This window comes from Mobula birostris, chromosome 18 (genome assembly GCF_030028105.1).
Source record: "Mobula birostris isolate sMobBir1 chromosome 18, sMobBir1.hap1, whole genome shotgun sequence".
In the NCBI taxonomy this organism is placed as follows: Eukaryota; Metazoa; Chordata; class Chondrichthyes; order Myliobatiformes; family Myliobatidae; genus Mobula; species Mobula birostris.
In genome coordinates, this window is record NC_092387.1 from 44,382,812 (window position 1) to 44,400,433 (window position 17,622).

The 17,622-nt window shown below is 44.0% G+C and overlaps 1 protein-coding gene across 2 annotated transcripts in view; it reads left to right on the forward strand.

Moving 5' to 3' along the window:
* The first annotated feature begins 15,629 nt into the window (after window positions 1-15,629).
* Window positions 15,630-17,622, forward strand: part of synpo2lb (synaptopodin 2-like b) — a 47,635-nt gene continuing 45,642 nt past the window's right edge. Inside the window, exon 1 of one of the 2 annotated variants that reach the window (XM_072282577.1) lies at window positions 15,630-15,881. In XM_072282577.1, the coding sequence (XP_072138678.1) occupies window positions 15,777-15,881 (105 nt within the window). In that variant the 5' untranslated portion in view covers window positions 15,630-15,776. The remainder of the gene's footprint in view (window positions 15,882-17,622) is intronic. The other variant, XM_072282579.1, reaches the window with a different exon arrangement.

Here is a 17,622-nt window from a genome sequence, read left to right on the forward strand (position 1 = left end):
TGGCCGGATTAGAAGAATGGGCAAAGAAGTGGCAGATGGAATACAATGTAGGGATGTGTATGGTTGTGCATTTTGGTAGAAGGAATAAAGCAGTGGTTTCCAGACGTTTTTAGGTTCCTGTTCCCTTGGCTTCCACGTCCCCAGTGCCCTCCTTTCCCTTTCTGGCCATTATATAAAAATGATTAACAATTTTGATTTATGAGGTACTGTGAAAAATTGCAAATTCAAAGTAGTGACAAATGATTGCAAAAATTATTCAAATCTGTTTAAAGCTACAAGTAAGATTATTTCTTTAATTACATTAAAAACAATTTTCATCCACAATTTTAGAGCATACATTAGTCCGACTATTCACTACTTTGTTGCTTTTTCATCTTTCAATGCAATGGATGGGTTTGGTGCAATGATAGCAACTTCTCAACGTCAGGCTGAATGTCAATCAGAAGGAGTCTCAGATTCTCACATTCAGTATTTTGCAATCTGCTTTGAAAGAAGTTGGGTGACTGCACAGAAAATGTGCTCCACTAAATATGATGTTGGAAAGACAATAAAGAACAACTTGATCTTTTTCCACAGTGCAGGAGAGTGTTCAGTGATTTCTTTCTGCAACTAAATGTCTTGATAATGACTTTTTAATCATATCTTCAAATCAAAGTCATTTTGTAGCGAGATTAGCTCTTCCTCCATCCTTCCTGTTAATTCCTCATTACTTGTGTTCAGGAATGGATTTTCAAAGGTTCATTTTTTTTGTCAAAGTGTGCATGTACAATACAACTCATATCAGCATTGTCTTCTCCAGATAGCCATGAAATACAGGAAAACTATGGATATTGTTGAAAGAAAAGACATCAACTCCCCACCTCTGGCATGAAAAAGTAAAAGAAACAAAACTCGCAAACCCAACCCACACACACACACAAAAAACTTAACAGGTTGCCCACGTGGAAAAGGTCAGGTGGAACAGCAAACACCCTACCCCCTCCCTCGCAGAAAAGAAAATCGACAATAGCATTAAAACCTCAGACCTTTGACCTCCTCTCTCACACACAAAAAAACTACAGATCGCCCACACAGAAAAACATCAGACCCCAAATCCACAACTCCTCTCACAAAAAGTAACATACTGACTACCCACCAATCGGCAGCAAGAAAGAAAACACTGAAAACTGAAGGAGACCAATATAAAGTACAGTCATGTATATCTCAAATTTCCTGTCAGCATCCAAGGGGAGCAGCCACACAAGCTCAGTCCTTACATGAAGAGTGACTGTCACACCGGGGGCGAAAGCCACTGACCCAGCTACCGTCTGCTATTGACCCCATGGCCTCCGTTGAGAGCAACCTCTGACATCGGTATCTGCCTCAATGCTTAAATCTTACCCAACGTTTCAAAATGGAGTCATTCATAACCCTGCAGCCGTCTCTGGATTTTTCCATGAGGCAGCTCGTGTTCTCAGCAGAGCGCTAGATCACTTAATCAAATTCCGAACTGCACGTTACAGGCCCCAACAGTTTCTGTAACACAATCAAGACAAAAAGAACAAGTAGAAGATATAGAGAAAGTGAAATACTTGAAGAGATTGACTATCTGGAAAATGTTGCCTGAGGAATCGTTTGCTGCCACCATCTTGACCGGAAATGTTTTACCCAATTTTGTATTTGGATGGAGAAAAAATCCTGAAAAACTGACGTTCACCCAGATGGGCACAATATACAGTGGTGCTAGAAAGTTTGTGAACACTAGAATTCTATTTCTGCATAAATATGACCTAAAATGCCATAAGATCTTCATGTAAGTCCTAAAGCTAAATAAAGAGAACTCAATTAAATAACACAAAAAATATACACGTTCATTTATTTATTGGGAAAAAAATCCAATATTACTTGTATTCGTTGAAATAAGTATGTGAACCTTTGCTTTCAGTAGCTGGTGTGACCCACCCCTCCCACCCGCATATAGCAATGACATCAACCAAAGGTTTCTGGTAACTTGTTCAGTCCTGCACATCGGCTTAGAGGAATTTTAGACCGTTCCTCCATGAAAACTGTTTCAGTTCATCAATATTGCTAGGATACCTTGTATTAACAGCCCTCTTCAGGTCATGCCACAGCATCTCAATTGGGTTAAGCTCTGGATTCTGACTTAGCCATTTCAAAACACAAATGTTCGTCTTTTTAAACCATTATGTTGCTGATTTACACTTGTGTTTTGGATCATTGTCTTGTTGCATTATCCAACTTTTATTAAGATTCAGGGGATGGACCGCTAGCCTGATATTTTCCTGTAAAATATGATACAATTTTGAGTTCATTTTTTCCCTCAATGATTGCAAGCTGTCCAGGCCATGAGGCAGCAAAGCAGCCCAAAACAATGATGCTCCTTCCACCATGCTTCACAGTTGGGATGAGGTTTTAGTGCTGGTGTGCAGTGCCCTTTTTCCTCCAAAAATAGTGTGCATTTCTGCCAAAAAGTTCGACTTCCATCTCATCAATTCACAGAATATTGACCCAGAAGCACTGTGGAACATCCAGGTGGTCTTTGCAAATTTGAGATGTGCAGCAATGTTTTTTTTAGGACAGCAGTGGTTTTCTCCATGGTGTCCTTCCATAAACACCATTCTTGTTTAGTGTTTTTATGATAGTGCACACATGAACAGAGACTTTAGCAAGTTCTAGAGACTTATGCAGTCTTTTGCTGTTACCCTTGGATTCTTTTCACCTCCTTCAGCATTAAGCATTGTGCCCTTGGTATGATTGTTGCAGGATGCCCACTCCTAGGGAGAGTAGCAACAGTAGTGAATTTCCTTCATTTGGAGACAATTTCTCTTACTGTGGATTGATGCAACACTCAAGTCTTTAGAAATGCTTTTTTATCCTTTTCCAGCTTATGGATCTCTTCAATTCTTCTTCTAAGGTCCTCTGAAAGTTGTTTTCATTAAGGCATGGTGCATATAAACAGATCATTCTTGAGAAGCGTAGGCTCTGTCAATAACCAGACTTTGTGTGTCTTTTTTAAAGGCCAGGGCACCTCTACAACCCACACCTCCAATTTCAACTCATGAATTGGAACATCTAACTCCAAGTAGTTTTGGTAGAAGGCACTACCTCAAAGGTTCACATACTTATTTGAACATAGACTGTGATTGTTAAAATGGTGTACTCAGTAATGATGAGAAGAAGTATAATTGTTTCTTTTATTCTGACTTAGTACAGCTACTAGGACTTGATGTTTCAATCCCTATGATAAGTTGGCACTCTCGATGTTGGCAGTGGGTTTGGAGTGGTGACAAGGAGGGAGGGTAGGTATCTCATCGGGGTTATCAGGTGGGCACCCTCCTTCTTTGACGTTTCGTTGATAAGTCCACAACATCTCCAAAGGGCTCAACGGTGCTACCTGGCGTCCCAGATACACCCCCCTCAGTTCCATACCCTCCTGCCTTCATCTACATAGTCATAGTCATACTTTATTGATCCCGGGGAAAATTGGTTTTTGTTACAGTTGCACCATAAATAATAAATAGTAATAGAACCATAAATAGTTAAATAGTAATATGTAAATTATGCCAGTAAATTATGAAATAAGTCCAGGACCAGCCTATCGGGTCAGGGTGTCTGACCCTCCAAGGGAGGAGTTGTAAAGTTTGATGGCCACAGGCAGGAATGACTTCCTATGACGCTCTGTGCTGCATCTCGGTGGAATGAGTCTCTGGCTGAATGTACTCCTGTGCCCACCCAGTACATTATGTAGTGGATGGGAGACATTGACCAAGATGGCATGCAACTTAGACAGCATCCTCTTTTCAGTTCCATCCCCACAACATCACTGGCCTTACGGATGAGTTTGTTGATTCTGTTGGTGTCTGCTACCCTCAGCCTGTTGCCCCAGCACACAACAGCAAACATGATAGCACTGGCCACCACAGACTTGTAGAACATCCTCAGCATTGTCCAGCAGATGTTAAAGGACCTTATTCTCCTCAGGAAATAGAGACGGCTCTGACCCTTCTTGTAGACAGCCTCAGTGTTCTTTGACCAGTCCAGTTTATTGTCAATTCGTATCCCCAGGTATTTGTAATCCTCCACCATGTCCACACTGACCTTTGGATGGAAACAGGGGTCACCGGTACCTTAGCTCTCCTCAGGTCTACCACCAGGTCCTTAGTCTTTTTCACATTAAGCTGCAGAAAATTCTGCTCACACCATGTGACAAAGTTTCCTACCGTAGCCCTGTACTCAGCCTCATCTCCCTTGCTGATGCATCCAACTATGGCAGAGTCATCCGAAAACTTCTGAAGATGACAAGACTCTGTGCAGTAGTTGAAGTCCGAGGTGTAAATGGTGAAGAGAAAGGGAGACAAGACAGTCCCCTGTGGAGCCCCAGTGCTGCTGATCACTCTGTCGGACACACAGTGTTGCAAGCACACGTACTGTGGTCTGCCAGTTAGGTAATCAAGAATCCATGATACCAGGAAAGCATCCACCTGCATCGTTGTCAGCTTCTCCCCCAGCAGAGCAGGGCGGATGGTGTTGAATGCACTGGAGAAGTCAAAAAACATGACCCTCACAGTGCTCACTGGCTTGTCCAGGTGGGCGTAGACACGGTTCAGCAGGTAGACGATGGCATCCTCAACTCCTAGTCGGGGCTGGTAGGCGAACTGGAGGGGATCTAAGTGTGGTCTGACCATAGGCCGGAGCTGCTCCAGAACAAGTCTCTCCAGGGTCTTCATGATGTGGGAGGTCAATGCCACCGGTCTGTAGTCATTGAGGCTGCTGGGGCGCGGTGTCTTCGACACAGGGACGAGGCAGGACGTCTTCCACAGTACAGGAACCTTTTGGAGCCTCAGGCTCAGGTTGAATACATGGCAAAGTACTCCACATAGCTGAGGGGCACAGGCTTTGAGCACCCTGGTACTGACACCATCCGGTCCTGCAGCCTTGCTTGGGTTGAGACGTTTCAGCTGTCTTCTCACCTGTTCAGCCATGAAGCCCACTGTGGTGGTTTCATGTGGGGAAGGGGTATAGTCATGAGAGCAGGGTGGGGGACTGTGAGGAGGGGTAGGAGGGGAGAGTGGAATATATGTTGGTTGGGGGCCGACAACAGATGACTCATGTGGGGGATGGGCAGGGGCCACAATGTCAAATCTGTTAAAGAAAAGGTTAAGTTCATTGGCCCTGCCCACACTGCCCTCAGCTCCTCTGTTGCTAGTTTGCCGGACCCCAATGATCCCCCTCCAGACCTCTCTCATGTTGTTCTGCTGGAGTTTCCACTCAAGCTTCCTCCTGTACCTGTCTTTAGCCTCACTGATCCTGGCTTTCAGGTTCCTCTGTATTGCCCTCAGCTCCTCCCTACTTCCGTCAGAACATTGCAGTCCACACAGAAGTTGATGTAATCAGTGATGCATTCTGTGAGCCCATCAATATCCTCTCCATGTGGCTCACAGAGTGCCTGCCAGTCTGTTACCTCAAAAAAACCCTGGAGCGCCTCATAAGCCTCCTCCGACCATTTCCTCACTGTCCTCGAGGTTGCAGGTTTACTCTTCACCAGAGGCACGTAGCAGGGTTTTAGATGCACCAGATTGTGATCTGACCTTCCCAGTGGGGGGAGGGGAGAGGAGCTGTATGTATCCTTAACGTTAGCAGCCCAGTTGTTGTCTTTCCTTTTAATCCAAATCCAATTCCTGCTTTCTTCTGCTGCATTTGACAAGGACTTGATTGCTTGTTGGAGGGAGTGACCCCTCACCCCCATCTTCTTCAATAGACTGGTCGTAGATGTAGCAATGAATCCCCTGCATCCCACTTCTACAGGGAAAGTCTTGGTCTTCCAGCCATTCTGGGCAGCTTCAGTTGCCAGTTCAGAGTACTTGGTCTTTTTCGTCTCTCATAAGCTTCTTCGACATCATCTTCGCATGGTACTGTCAATTCCACAACATATGCCAGCTTGGCTGTTGTGGACCACAGGACCATGTCTGGTTGGAGTGTTGTAGCTGCAATGTCTGGGGGAAACACAAGCTTTTTTTCCAAGTCCATGTCCATTTTCCAATCCCGAGCAACCTGCAGAATGCTTAAATCTTTTGATATTATACGGTGCTCTGGAGGTTGGCCTGCTGGTACAAATCGTGTAATGTGGACATTTCATGCCAATATTTGTGGGAGAGCATTTGTGATGATTCGCCTCTGTTCCAAGATTGATGCCAGCTGTCTGAGAACTTGGTTATGCCGCCAAGTGTTCCGCCCCTGGATGAGGCTCGTGGTGCATCCTGTTAAAATGTACCTTAGTGATCCAGGTGCTTGACAAAGAGAGCAAGCGGGGTCTTCTCCCCACCACTGGTTCAGCTTCTGGGGTGTGGGTAGATCATAAGTGGCTCTGATGACAAAACTTAGCCGAGATTCCTCCATCTCCCAGATGTCACGCCAGCTAAGTTTCCTCTTTTCCAGGCTCTCCCAATTAGTCCAGTGGCCCTGCTTGATTATTGAGATGGCCCTGGCATGTCGCTCTGCCTCCTCCTGTCTTCTCAACTCCTCCAACACGAGTCATCTCTTCTGCACTGATGTTGCCTTGTGCCATTGAGGAGCCTTTGGGACAAGCCTGATGAAGATCAGATTACATTTTATCAGTAATTAATGTGGAAAATCAGGTCATTACAAAGGGTTCACTAACTTTTTCTTGCAACTAGACTTGAAGATCATCACCTGATCTTCCAACTCAGAGAGGCTCAAAAATTAGGAAGGTCACCACAGCCGATGTTGCACATAAATAGAGTTAATTTGTACGGAAATGTGGGGATGACTTATTTGACTTTGAATATTTCATAGCACTTCCTTGTAATTGAAGATCAATTTAATTAAATTTGCAAATAATTCTGACAACTAGCAACGGCATGCCTAATATTCTTGATTTGATTACAGAATGAAGCATTTGAGTCTTTGAAGAGTTTTATCGAAGTTTCAAAAAAGTGCATAAAAGCGTCTCAGACAGTTTCCTTTTGAGAGCCATCTGACTGCTGTGGACCAGCAAGTATTCAAGCTGTTCATCATTCTTAAAAGCACTCTTGAAATAGTCAAAAATAGCAACTTTTGTACGATGCTTTCATCTTTTATGAAGTGAACATAACCAAGAAGCAAAGATTTGCTGCCTGGTAAAGTTAACTCATCCAACTGCAGTGCAAATTCTATTGTCCTAAGTATGTTGCACAATGTGTCTTCCACATTTTCAGATATTTCATCTATTTATCTTTGAACAGCGTTATCACTGAGAGGAATAGCTTTAATTATTTAGTATTATGGAAAACTGTACTGAGAACCTCCCTTATTGCTGGCAGAATCAGTTCTCCAATTGTATGGGGCTTTCCCGATTTAGTACTGAGCAAAGTAAAGTTGTATGAAGCAAGCAAACCATCACTGTCTTGTTGTGAAGTGTTAGCAAACATGTTCTGAAGTGTTTTCCATTTCTGAAAGTTTTCACGAAGTGACTGAAAATATAACAAGTTCTTGTTTCCTTTATCAGAATGTATTCTCTTCAAATATTCAAGGAATTTGGACAGTTCCATTGCCTCATTTTTTTCATCAAAGACACATTGGCTGCTGTTTGTTGCTTGGTGCCAGTATAAATCTATCTTTCAGTTACTCCACACAATCTTGTCTACATTTCTTTTTCAGCTGGTGTGCTTCTGCCATTTTCATTATGGTTAAATGACCATGGTCAATCACCTATTGCTTAAGTCCAACCTCAAGGGCTGCAATCAATAAAAGGGAAAGTTACAACATCATCATAGCTCAGGCAAAAACTGATTCTCTGCCTGAAGGTACATAAAGTGGGGCCATGAGCTAGAGAAATGCAGTCAAGACCTCTTTTCTGAACAGTATCATTGAATGCCATAACCAAATTCTCAGGAATTGTGTCACTGTGTGATTAGAGTATGGGAATCATACTAGCTAACACTGTACTACACTAGTGAGTGGCAATAATGCAAAGACTGCGTCCAGAAATAATTCAATTTCTACAGTCCAGTTTTCTTATGATACGCCAAACACAGGAATGCCATATGGCTTTTCAACAACAATAACATGCTTCCAGCAAAGTCTAAGAGAACTTAGACTTTTGGTTATACTGTGTCATTTAACACTCCTTCTGTTTTCTCTTCACCAAAAAACAGTTTCTTACAGGATTTCATGCATATCACTATAGGATCATAATCTGGGTAAGGGTCCTCCCTCCCTTTTTAACTTTTGTCTCCCTGTTCTAACTGAGTAAGTGAACTTGAAGCAGATGAATGTATGTCATCTCAAACTGTAAATGATATCCCAATTTTGTCTACAACAATAAAGTTCTTACATCATCGAAGAAATCCAACTATACAGCCTGCTCTCAGTGTTACACTAAAGTGTCAACCTGGAGTTAAGTCTTAAGAATGTGACAAATAATTTATTCCTACTCGAGGTACATAAGTATGTTATGCACTATTTTGCCTGGGATTAGATTTAATATGCAACACATTTTAGGAAGTATCAGACACCTTTAGCAACAAAAATGGTCAGGTTAATGAAGGAATGGGTCCACAGGGGAAATGAACAGCTTGTCTTGCTGACAGTGATTGGTACTGGCTGATTAGGCACACTGCAGGAACAGTGAACAATTAATTTGGGAACTAATCGACTGACATGAGGGAGGGCTTTGTTTGTGGTGCCATGCTGTCCTGAGAGAGAAGCAAACTGGACAATCCACTCTTTCACCATTTGATTTGAAGTCACATGTTTTGTATGTAATATCTAAACAATTTACTGAAGGAACAGTAAAATAAAATCAAAGTCTTAATGTCAGGAGTATAACTTTTAATTCATACTTTCACAGCAAATGTCTCTTCTGATTAAACTTACTTTAAGATGTCAGCATACCTGATCTCAGAAAATGAGTTATGAAATGATCGACTTGAATGTCAGTAAATAGGATATTGGTAAACACAACCCTGTCTGAAGTTCCTATTAATTTATAAGCAGTTCTTTATTTCAGACTAGGCTCCAATGGCATCACTCTAGAAGGTATAAAAGCACTGTTCAAAAGAATAAGAGATCATTTAACCAACTTTGAGCTGATCCAATCTATTTAATAGGAAGCAGGTTATACAAGTTGGGAGTGGAATCTCTGGTTCAGTGATGGTACTCCTGCCTCCTAGGCTAATCCTGGAGCTTTTGCTTGGAATTCTCAGAAAGAACCAAGGCAAATTGGTCTGTGTGGCATTTCAAACCACATTGGACAAACCAATTCACCACCATAATGGATCACTTATAATACTCTACGTCCAGAGTAGCACATACAAAATGCTGGAAGAACAGAGCAGATCAGGTTTCCGGATTTCCAGCACCCGCAGAATCTCTTGTGTTTGCTCTATGTCAACCTGTTAATCAGTCAGACTTTTATTTTTCCATTACGTATTGTTCTCCCCAATGGAAAATTCAGACACTGAGGAAATCAAAGACTTAGAAGGTGATAAAAGATGAGATTCAAGAGTAGACTAGAATGTTTGCCTCTGCGTTACTGGTCCGTGGCCCAATGGTTGGGGACCACTGGTTTTCAGGATGGGGATCAAGTAGAATTTGGCAAGATTGTGTGTGAAAACAAGGTGGGATTCTTGATTTGAAAACACCAGAAATTAACATTTTCATCAACCACACTTCTTCTTTCATGGACTCCCCTGCATGGTATATGAGGTTCAGTGACATTATTCTTTGTACTGAGAAAGCTCAGGAAAGTCTTCTAGCTGCGATAGACCCTGTGGTGATTGTGCCAGATATATATCAGGAAATTCCAGGCTACTCTAGTTTAAGTGAAGGGACTTGGAGATAATGGTATTTTCACAGCATCGCAGCTCTTCTTCTTGATGCTGCTTGTGAAGAATACACATATAAGGAAGTTTATATGTATTGAGCATTGTGGAATTTCTCTGCTAAGCAGAGTTGCAAAACTCAATACTTACAACCCAAGAAAATTTGCCAAAAATTACAGGCACATACCATATATTTAAGCATGTAGTCTCAATTTGACATCAAGAGCAGAAAAGAGGCAGTTCTGCACTTCGCTATTTTTTAATTGTTAGAACAGTAGTGGAGAACTGCTGACTCTCAGCTTCTGTGGAAACTGCGGTAAGGCAAGAGTTAAAGACAACATTCAGATGAATGTGACCACAATGGTGTATCACCAAACCCAGACAAGGGAGACCTTTCAAGTGAGACTGCTTATTGCAGTCAGATAAGTGAGAATGACTCCCCCACCCCATCCACCACATTATCATCAACAATCACTCATAGTCGAGTATGATTCTTCTCCTGGTGGTTGATCTGGTGGCTTGTGGGTCTTGAGATGACTGAAGAAGACGATCCGTGATCCACAAGTCCTATTGCAGTGTTGGCTGGTGCAGGTCATTGAAGTGGTGGTGGATGTAGCTGGTTGGGCCTTTCCCTGTCTCTCCTTACATTGAAGCCACTTGGTCTTAGCCACTTATCCTTCGAACTGTGCAATCCCCTCATAGACAGTCCTTCTCCAGCTTTCCCTATCCTGTGCTAATTTCTCCTTTCCATTCAGGTTGATGTGGCACTTCCTCAGGTGAGTCTTGATATTGCCACTGAACCGCTTTTTCTGCTCTCCAAGAATGCAATCCTTGACTTGGCTGAACAAGAGTTGTTAAGGAAAGATGGAGTCAGGCATATGAATGATGTGGTTGACCCATTGCAATTGGTATTGAGTCACGATTGTGGTTATGGAGTTAATGTTAGAATCCCCCAGGATGCTGGAGTTAGTATGCCTATTCTTCCAGCTAACTCTCGGAATCTTTCAGAGACATCTTTGATAGTAAGTTTCTAGAGATTTTATGTGCCTGCTGCATGCTGTCCATGATAGCAAGAAGGGGAGGACTATAGCTTTATAGACTAGAAGCTTAGTGTTGGTCTTGATATCCCAATCTGCAAAAACCCTCTTTTTTACCCAGCAAAAACTCCACTTGCATGGCCTATTCTGCAATTTATTTCAGGCAGTGTTGGCTTTTGAAGAAAGAAGGCTGCCAAGAAATGGGAAATGATTAGTGTTCTCCAGAGGGATGTTATTAGCTTGGATGGTTGGAGGTTTAGGAGCTAGATCTGAAGCAGGTTAGTGTAGGACTTGGGTTTTCTTGACTCTATAAATTGTCCTGCCCTTTGGCAGGTACTGTCCAAAATCAGGTGCCCGGAGAAATACCTCAAGATCCTGCAGCTCTTACACAATGATATGACAGTCATCAATCATCAGCAACAGCAGCTCTGAAACAGCAATTTTTAAGGTTGAGACCAGGGTCAAACAGGGGTGCATCATTGCCCCAACTCTGTTTGCCATTTTCATTGTAACTATTCTTCACCTCACAGGACAAGACCTCCACAAAGAGTCCAGATTCTCTATAGGACAGATGAGGTGGGGCTCTTTAGAATTAGAATATATTTTAATCTTTGTGTTATGACTTCAAATTTTAGGCATCGAGGGAGAGAGGAAGAGGAGAGCCATCCGCAGTACCACCGATGCAGCAGAGAGGGCCTCAAGATGGCTGTGGCTCAAAAGAGGGGAGCCATGGAGTCATAAGTAGCTAGCCATCTGGACACAAGCTGGGGTCTGATCAGCCCCGGCTGGGACACCTGGAGGAGATTGTATGATGTTGAAAGACCTGAAACACCCGATGATTCCAGGAACGTCACTGAAGATGTGTCCAGAAGCATCAATAGATGTATGTACACAGCAATGTACAGATATGTGAATTTATGTCCAATGGCTTGTAGAAAGAAAATGTCCCATAGCCTGTTGGTCCTGGCTTTAATGCTGCAGCAGCGTTTGCCAGACGGAAGCAGCTGAAACAGTTTATGGTGGAGGTGACTGGTGTCCCCGATGGTCTTCCAGGTCTTCTTTATGCACCTGCTGCTATAAATATCCTCAATTGAGGGAAGTTCACATCTACAGATGCGCCAGGCTGTCCGTACCACTGTCTGCAGTGCCCAGCGATCAAGGTTGGTGCAGTTCCTGTACCAGACTGTGATACAGCCAGTCAGGTGCTCTTAATGGTGGCCCTGCAGAATGTCTTGAGGATTTAGGGGCCTATGCCAAACTTCTTCGGTCGCTTGAGATGGAAGAGATGCTGTTGTGCTTTTTTTGCCACAAAGCCGGTGTGTACAGTCCTGACAAGATCATCGGTGATGTGTATACTGAGGAACTTGAAACTACTTACCCTCTCAAGTGCAGACTCATTGATGTTGATTGAGCTGAGCTTGTCTCTGTTCCTCCTGTAATCTACAATCAGCTCTTTTGTTTTTTGGACATTTAGGGAGAGGTTGTTATCCTGAGGAGGATCTGCAATGCATAATGGATGCTTTTGCCAGCGCATTCAAGCTCCTGGAACTTGATCTGAACATTAAACATATCCAAGACCTAAGAATTGGTATGGTAGTGTTTAATCAACCTAGATTCTGGATTCTAAAAGAACATCGCTTCCCTTTTCACAGTAGTGGGTGCAGGAGACAGTCAAGATAGGAATAACAGAAAGATGGGAACTACACCCAGCAACTCAGGGACAATTACTTTACTTACTTCAAAACATCATAGGTTGTCAGCTTGAAGTTTTGATTGACTTTTAACAACACTATAGTGAATAGTGATTGATCTTGCCAGCGGAATTCAAAAGTATACAATTTATCAAATGGTCAATACCTGTAACCGTATAAAAATGATGAGGCTTGGGTTCCTCCAGGTGAGGACATGACAAGGCTTGGGTTTAGACTCCGAGCCAGAGACTGGACAAGGACTCAGAACCTAGGTCTTGACTCGGGCTCGGACTCCGGAACTAGGCAAAGACATGACGTGGTCTTGGAGACTGGACAGGATGAGGCAACTCCTGGACAGGATGAGGCACATGGGCAGGACGAGAACATGAAGCCTTGACTTGGTACTCAGGAACAACCGAGTCTTGGACTTGGGATGACAGGAACCTCGGAACCTTGGACTTGGGATGACAGGAACGTAGAACACAGAGCCTTGGTCTTGGGGAGGACAGGAACACAGAGCCTTGGTCGAGAGCACAGGAACATGGAGCCTTGGACTTCAGAGACAGGAACACAGGGACATGGAACACAGAGCCAGGACTCCTCCTTGGGAACAGGACTTGGGGCCGGGGCTCTACACAGAATGCTGAACACGACGAGATGGTTCCCAACACTAGGTAGCGGCAAACAGCTGGACCTACCTAGTGCAGGTGTGGACAAAGAGGTGGTTCCCAAGACTAGGTAGCGGCAAACAGCCAGACCTACCTAGCACAGGCGTGGACACAGAGACGGTTCCCAACACTAGGTAGCAGCAAACAGCCGGACCTACCTAGCAAAGGCATGGACACAGAGACAGTTCCAACTCAACAATAGACAGTTCCTTATCTTGACACAACAGGGCTCCAGTCTAGCTCTCATGGTAGACTGGACAGATGACAGATCCAAGATGCTGGAGGAGCTTCGCGGGTCAGGCAGCATCTGTGGATGTCATGGTCTGGTCTGTGAAGTCCGCATTCCGGTTCACGGTCCAGTCCATCGATCTGTATTCCAGGTTTTCTGGTTTTCCCTTGTCCTGTTGTTTGCCTTAATTGAGGCACATGATTCTGATTTTGGGCTGGCTACATAAATAGCTCCTGGGGTCAGCTTAATTTGCTGGACTGTTCCCAGCCCTTTCCTCTTCCAGCCTCTCTCCAAGTTCAAGAGCCAAGATCCCAGCCACGTCCTGTCCAGTAGCCATTGTCATGTCCTCAACTGGTTCTGGGGTCTGACCCTGAGGCAAGACCCAGGTCCTGGGTCCTTGTCCAGTCTCTGGCTCAGAGTCCAAGCCCAGACTCCTAGTTCATAGTTCCCTGTGTCTAGTCCATGTCCTAGCCCAAGTCTGCGTTCTTGTCCCTGCTCCTTGTCTGTACCCTGTCACGTCCCTACTCTAGTCAAGTCTTGTTCCTTGTACTTCAGTATCTGTGTCTTGCATTTGGGTCCGTTCCCAACGCCCCACTATGACACGTCATGTCCTCACCTCCAGGAACCCAAGCCCAGGATCCTAGTTTGCGGTTCCTTGTCCTGGTCCCGCTTGCCTAGCCAATGTCCTAGGCCAAGTCTGTGTTCTTGTCCCAGCTCCTAGTCTGCATCCAGTCACATCCCTAACTCTAGTCATAGTCATACTTTATTGATCCCGGGGGAAATTGGTTTTTGTTACAGTTGCACCATAAATAATAAATAGTAATAAAACTATAAATAGTTAAATAGTAATATGTAAATATGTAAATTGTGCCAGGAAATAAGGCCAGGACCAGCGTATTGGCTCAGGGTGTCTGACCCTCCAAGGGAGGAGTTGTAAAGTTTGATGGCCACAGGCAGGAATGACTTCCTATGACACTCTGTACTGCATCTTGGAGGAACGAGTCTCTGGCTGAATGTACTCCTGTGCCCACCCCAGTACATTATGTAGTGGATGGGAGACAAAGTCCAAGATGGCATGCAACTTGGACAGCATCCTCTTTTCAGACACCACTGTCAGAGAGTCCAGTTCCATCCCCACAACATCACTGGCCTTACGAATGAATTTGTTGATTCTGTTGGTGTCTGCTACCCTAAACCTGCTGCCCCAGCACACAACAGCAAACAGGACTAGTTTCTGGTCCTGTCCTTTTCCTCGTACTGCAGTCTCTGTGTCTTCCATTTGGGTCCGCCATCAACGCCCCCGTATGACAGTGGCGGAAAATGAACAATCGACCTTTCGGGCCGAGACCATTCATCAGGACTGGAAAGGAATAGGGCAGAAGACAGAATTGAAAGGTGGAGCACAGGCTACTAGGTAACAGATAAGTTCAGGTGAGAGGGCGAAGGTAAGTGGGTGGGGAGCGGGGTGATAATGAAAGGGCTGGAGATAATGAAAGTCCGGCGCGCCCGTGGAGAAAGAAAGTTTAACCGGAAAGTGTGAGGATCTTATTAAAATAAATCGCTTTGTTATGTGCAGATTGGCTGCTTCATTTCCAGTCGTGATCAGGAAAGCATGTCATTGGCTGCACGGCCGCGAGGTCCTTCTTTTTCTAAACATAATACTTAGTCAAGTAAAGACTTCAGCCTAATTTAAAATGTTTCGCGTAAATGTTGTGGAGGGGTAATTTGCATGTTCTTATTTGCATAATGAATGTTCAGTTCTTCTCGTTGCGAGGTTCGGCACATTCAAAACTACAATGATTAAACAGAATGTTAATCTTTGCAACATAAACCAGATTTTAATTGGAATCCAGACCACGCCCGAAACCACCAGAAACGGGTGTTGTCCTTTTACAATCCAGTTTTTGTATTAAACCAAGTGTCCCGCAATATTTTCGCAGTCCAGACCCTGGGTACAATAGTACTTGATCTCGAACCCCAGCTATGTGTCTATGGTGTTCTTAGTGGTGACAAAATAGATAAAACCCTCTTGCCCCTCTTCGGCAGGCAACATTTTAACCCTGAACTCAAGCATTTGCATTTTCCTTATAGACAGATCTTCCCACAGCAGCGCTGTGCGATTGACGCAACATGTGCTGAAACTTGGCCTTGAACCAAGAGCCCCTTATGTTTGTTGCGGCTTTGCGGGAGAGAGGAGACTCGAGACTGGTGTCTTGCAGTGACCTCCCAGCGCCTGATCAGCCAGCTCGGACAAGATGTGAAAGATGGGTGAATTCAGGGCCATGAAGACTTCCCAGGGACCCAGCGTTTGCTGAAGAGCGGGAGAGATCATGGGGACCGGGGAAGAAATCCTCGTCACCCTTAGTGGTGGGGCGCCCTGGGGCTTGAGGCTACATGGAGGATCCCACCTAAACATGCCGCTTCGAGTCGCCAAGGTAGGACAGCGAGCCAGTATAATAAACCACCGCGGCCAGGGAGAGAGGCACCGTTGCCAAAGAGAGTCACCACTGCCAAAGAGGGAGAGAAAGAGAGAACCCCATAGACAGAAAGAGATATATACGCCAGGAAAGTCAGCGGGAGGGAAGGAGCGCGCGAGAGAGAGTTAAAGCGACAATCTTACCCTCTAACTCGGGGTGATCAATATTCCAATAAAAGGGAACGCCAATTCGCAGAGCGAACGCCCATCAGTAAGATCCTTTCTAAAGGTACCTGCTCATAGAAAGAGGCACCCGACGGAGAGACCGTCAAACGCAGATCGATTAAGGAAGAGCCCCAAACACTACATGAGTTTGGGGTGGGGGGGCCGGGTCTCTGCTTCAGAGAGAGATCTTCTGCCAGGGAGGAAGACACTCACCATGAGGCCATCCGTCAGAGAAACTCCCATACTAAGAGACACCCCGGGTTCGCTCATCTCAGAAAGCTACACACTCCCTTCCCCCCACTCCCACCTTTCTGCTGTAAAGTGATTACGGAGTTTTGGGCACCCACACATTTACACAGTTAGTGTACTTTTTAAAAACTATACTATGGCCATGCTCAACCTGATTTTTACGCAGTTGGTTTAGAATTTGATTTCAAACTGCAAGGCGGGTGGAGACTGTCAAAGGGGTAAAGTCAAACTAACTTTGAACGGTATCGTATGCGAACCACGGGGAGCTTTACAGGAGCCAAACTCTTATCGGGATTTCGCTTGTATCATATTCTTTTACCCTGTTGCTAAAACCCAGCGCATGGAATCAGTATCATCCTCAGTTCCAACACATTCCCAGCATGACCTCTTCAACCTGTAATATAAATATACATAAAAAAACAAATTATACTATTTTCAATGTATTTTCGGTGAAACCCTTTTGCCGGCTATTAGAGATGCGCACATAAAAGAAGAAACCCGATAGTTCAGACTGAATCACTCCATAGATCAGCAAAGATAAACATTTTTACCTGGAAATGTTTGGAGGTCAGATGCCAAAGACAACCCTCCATGGGATAGGGAGGGGAGGAGATCCTGAAGTTTTGTTTGAACTCTTGGCCTAGTCCCCATTCTGAAATAATACTGAACAGAAATTATATTTGTCGCTAAATATTTGTGCTGCATAAGAGATTACACTACAAAAACACCCCATTGGCTGTGAATTGAGTTGAGATACTCAGAGGTTCTGAAAGGCAGATACAAATTCACTTCTTTCTTTGGCTCATGCATATTCATGATCTTCTCACATAGCTAGCACAGGAACAATGGGCCAAATAGCCTTCTGTACAGTGTAACTCTGTAATTCTCCTTGGCCAGTTTATTCATTTTTTGTTCTTCCTTAGAAATGTGATCAATAGTTACATACTTTGCTGAACAATAATCACATTGGAAAGGGTGAACACAGATGGTAAAAAGGATACAGAAATAAAAGGTTTGAGACCAGACAGTTTTGGATTAGAAACTTCCCAACACCACAAATCTTTCAGCTTTTCAGGGTATTTGGTTCCTCATATCCCAAGGGAGTGTGAAAATAATAGTTGATTCTGTGAGCCAATTTACGGACAATTGCAAATGTACACCAATTTAATGAAGTTTCTGATTGATCAATTCTTTTTCATTGACTGTATTTTACAGAATATCACAGTCAGTTTCAGGGTAGAATATGCAGAGATTGCATTTGTAATGTCATTAGTAGATACTGTTTG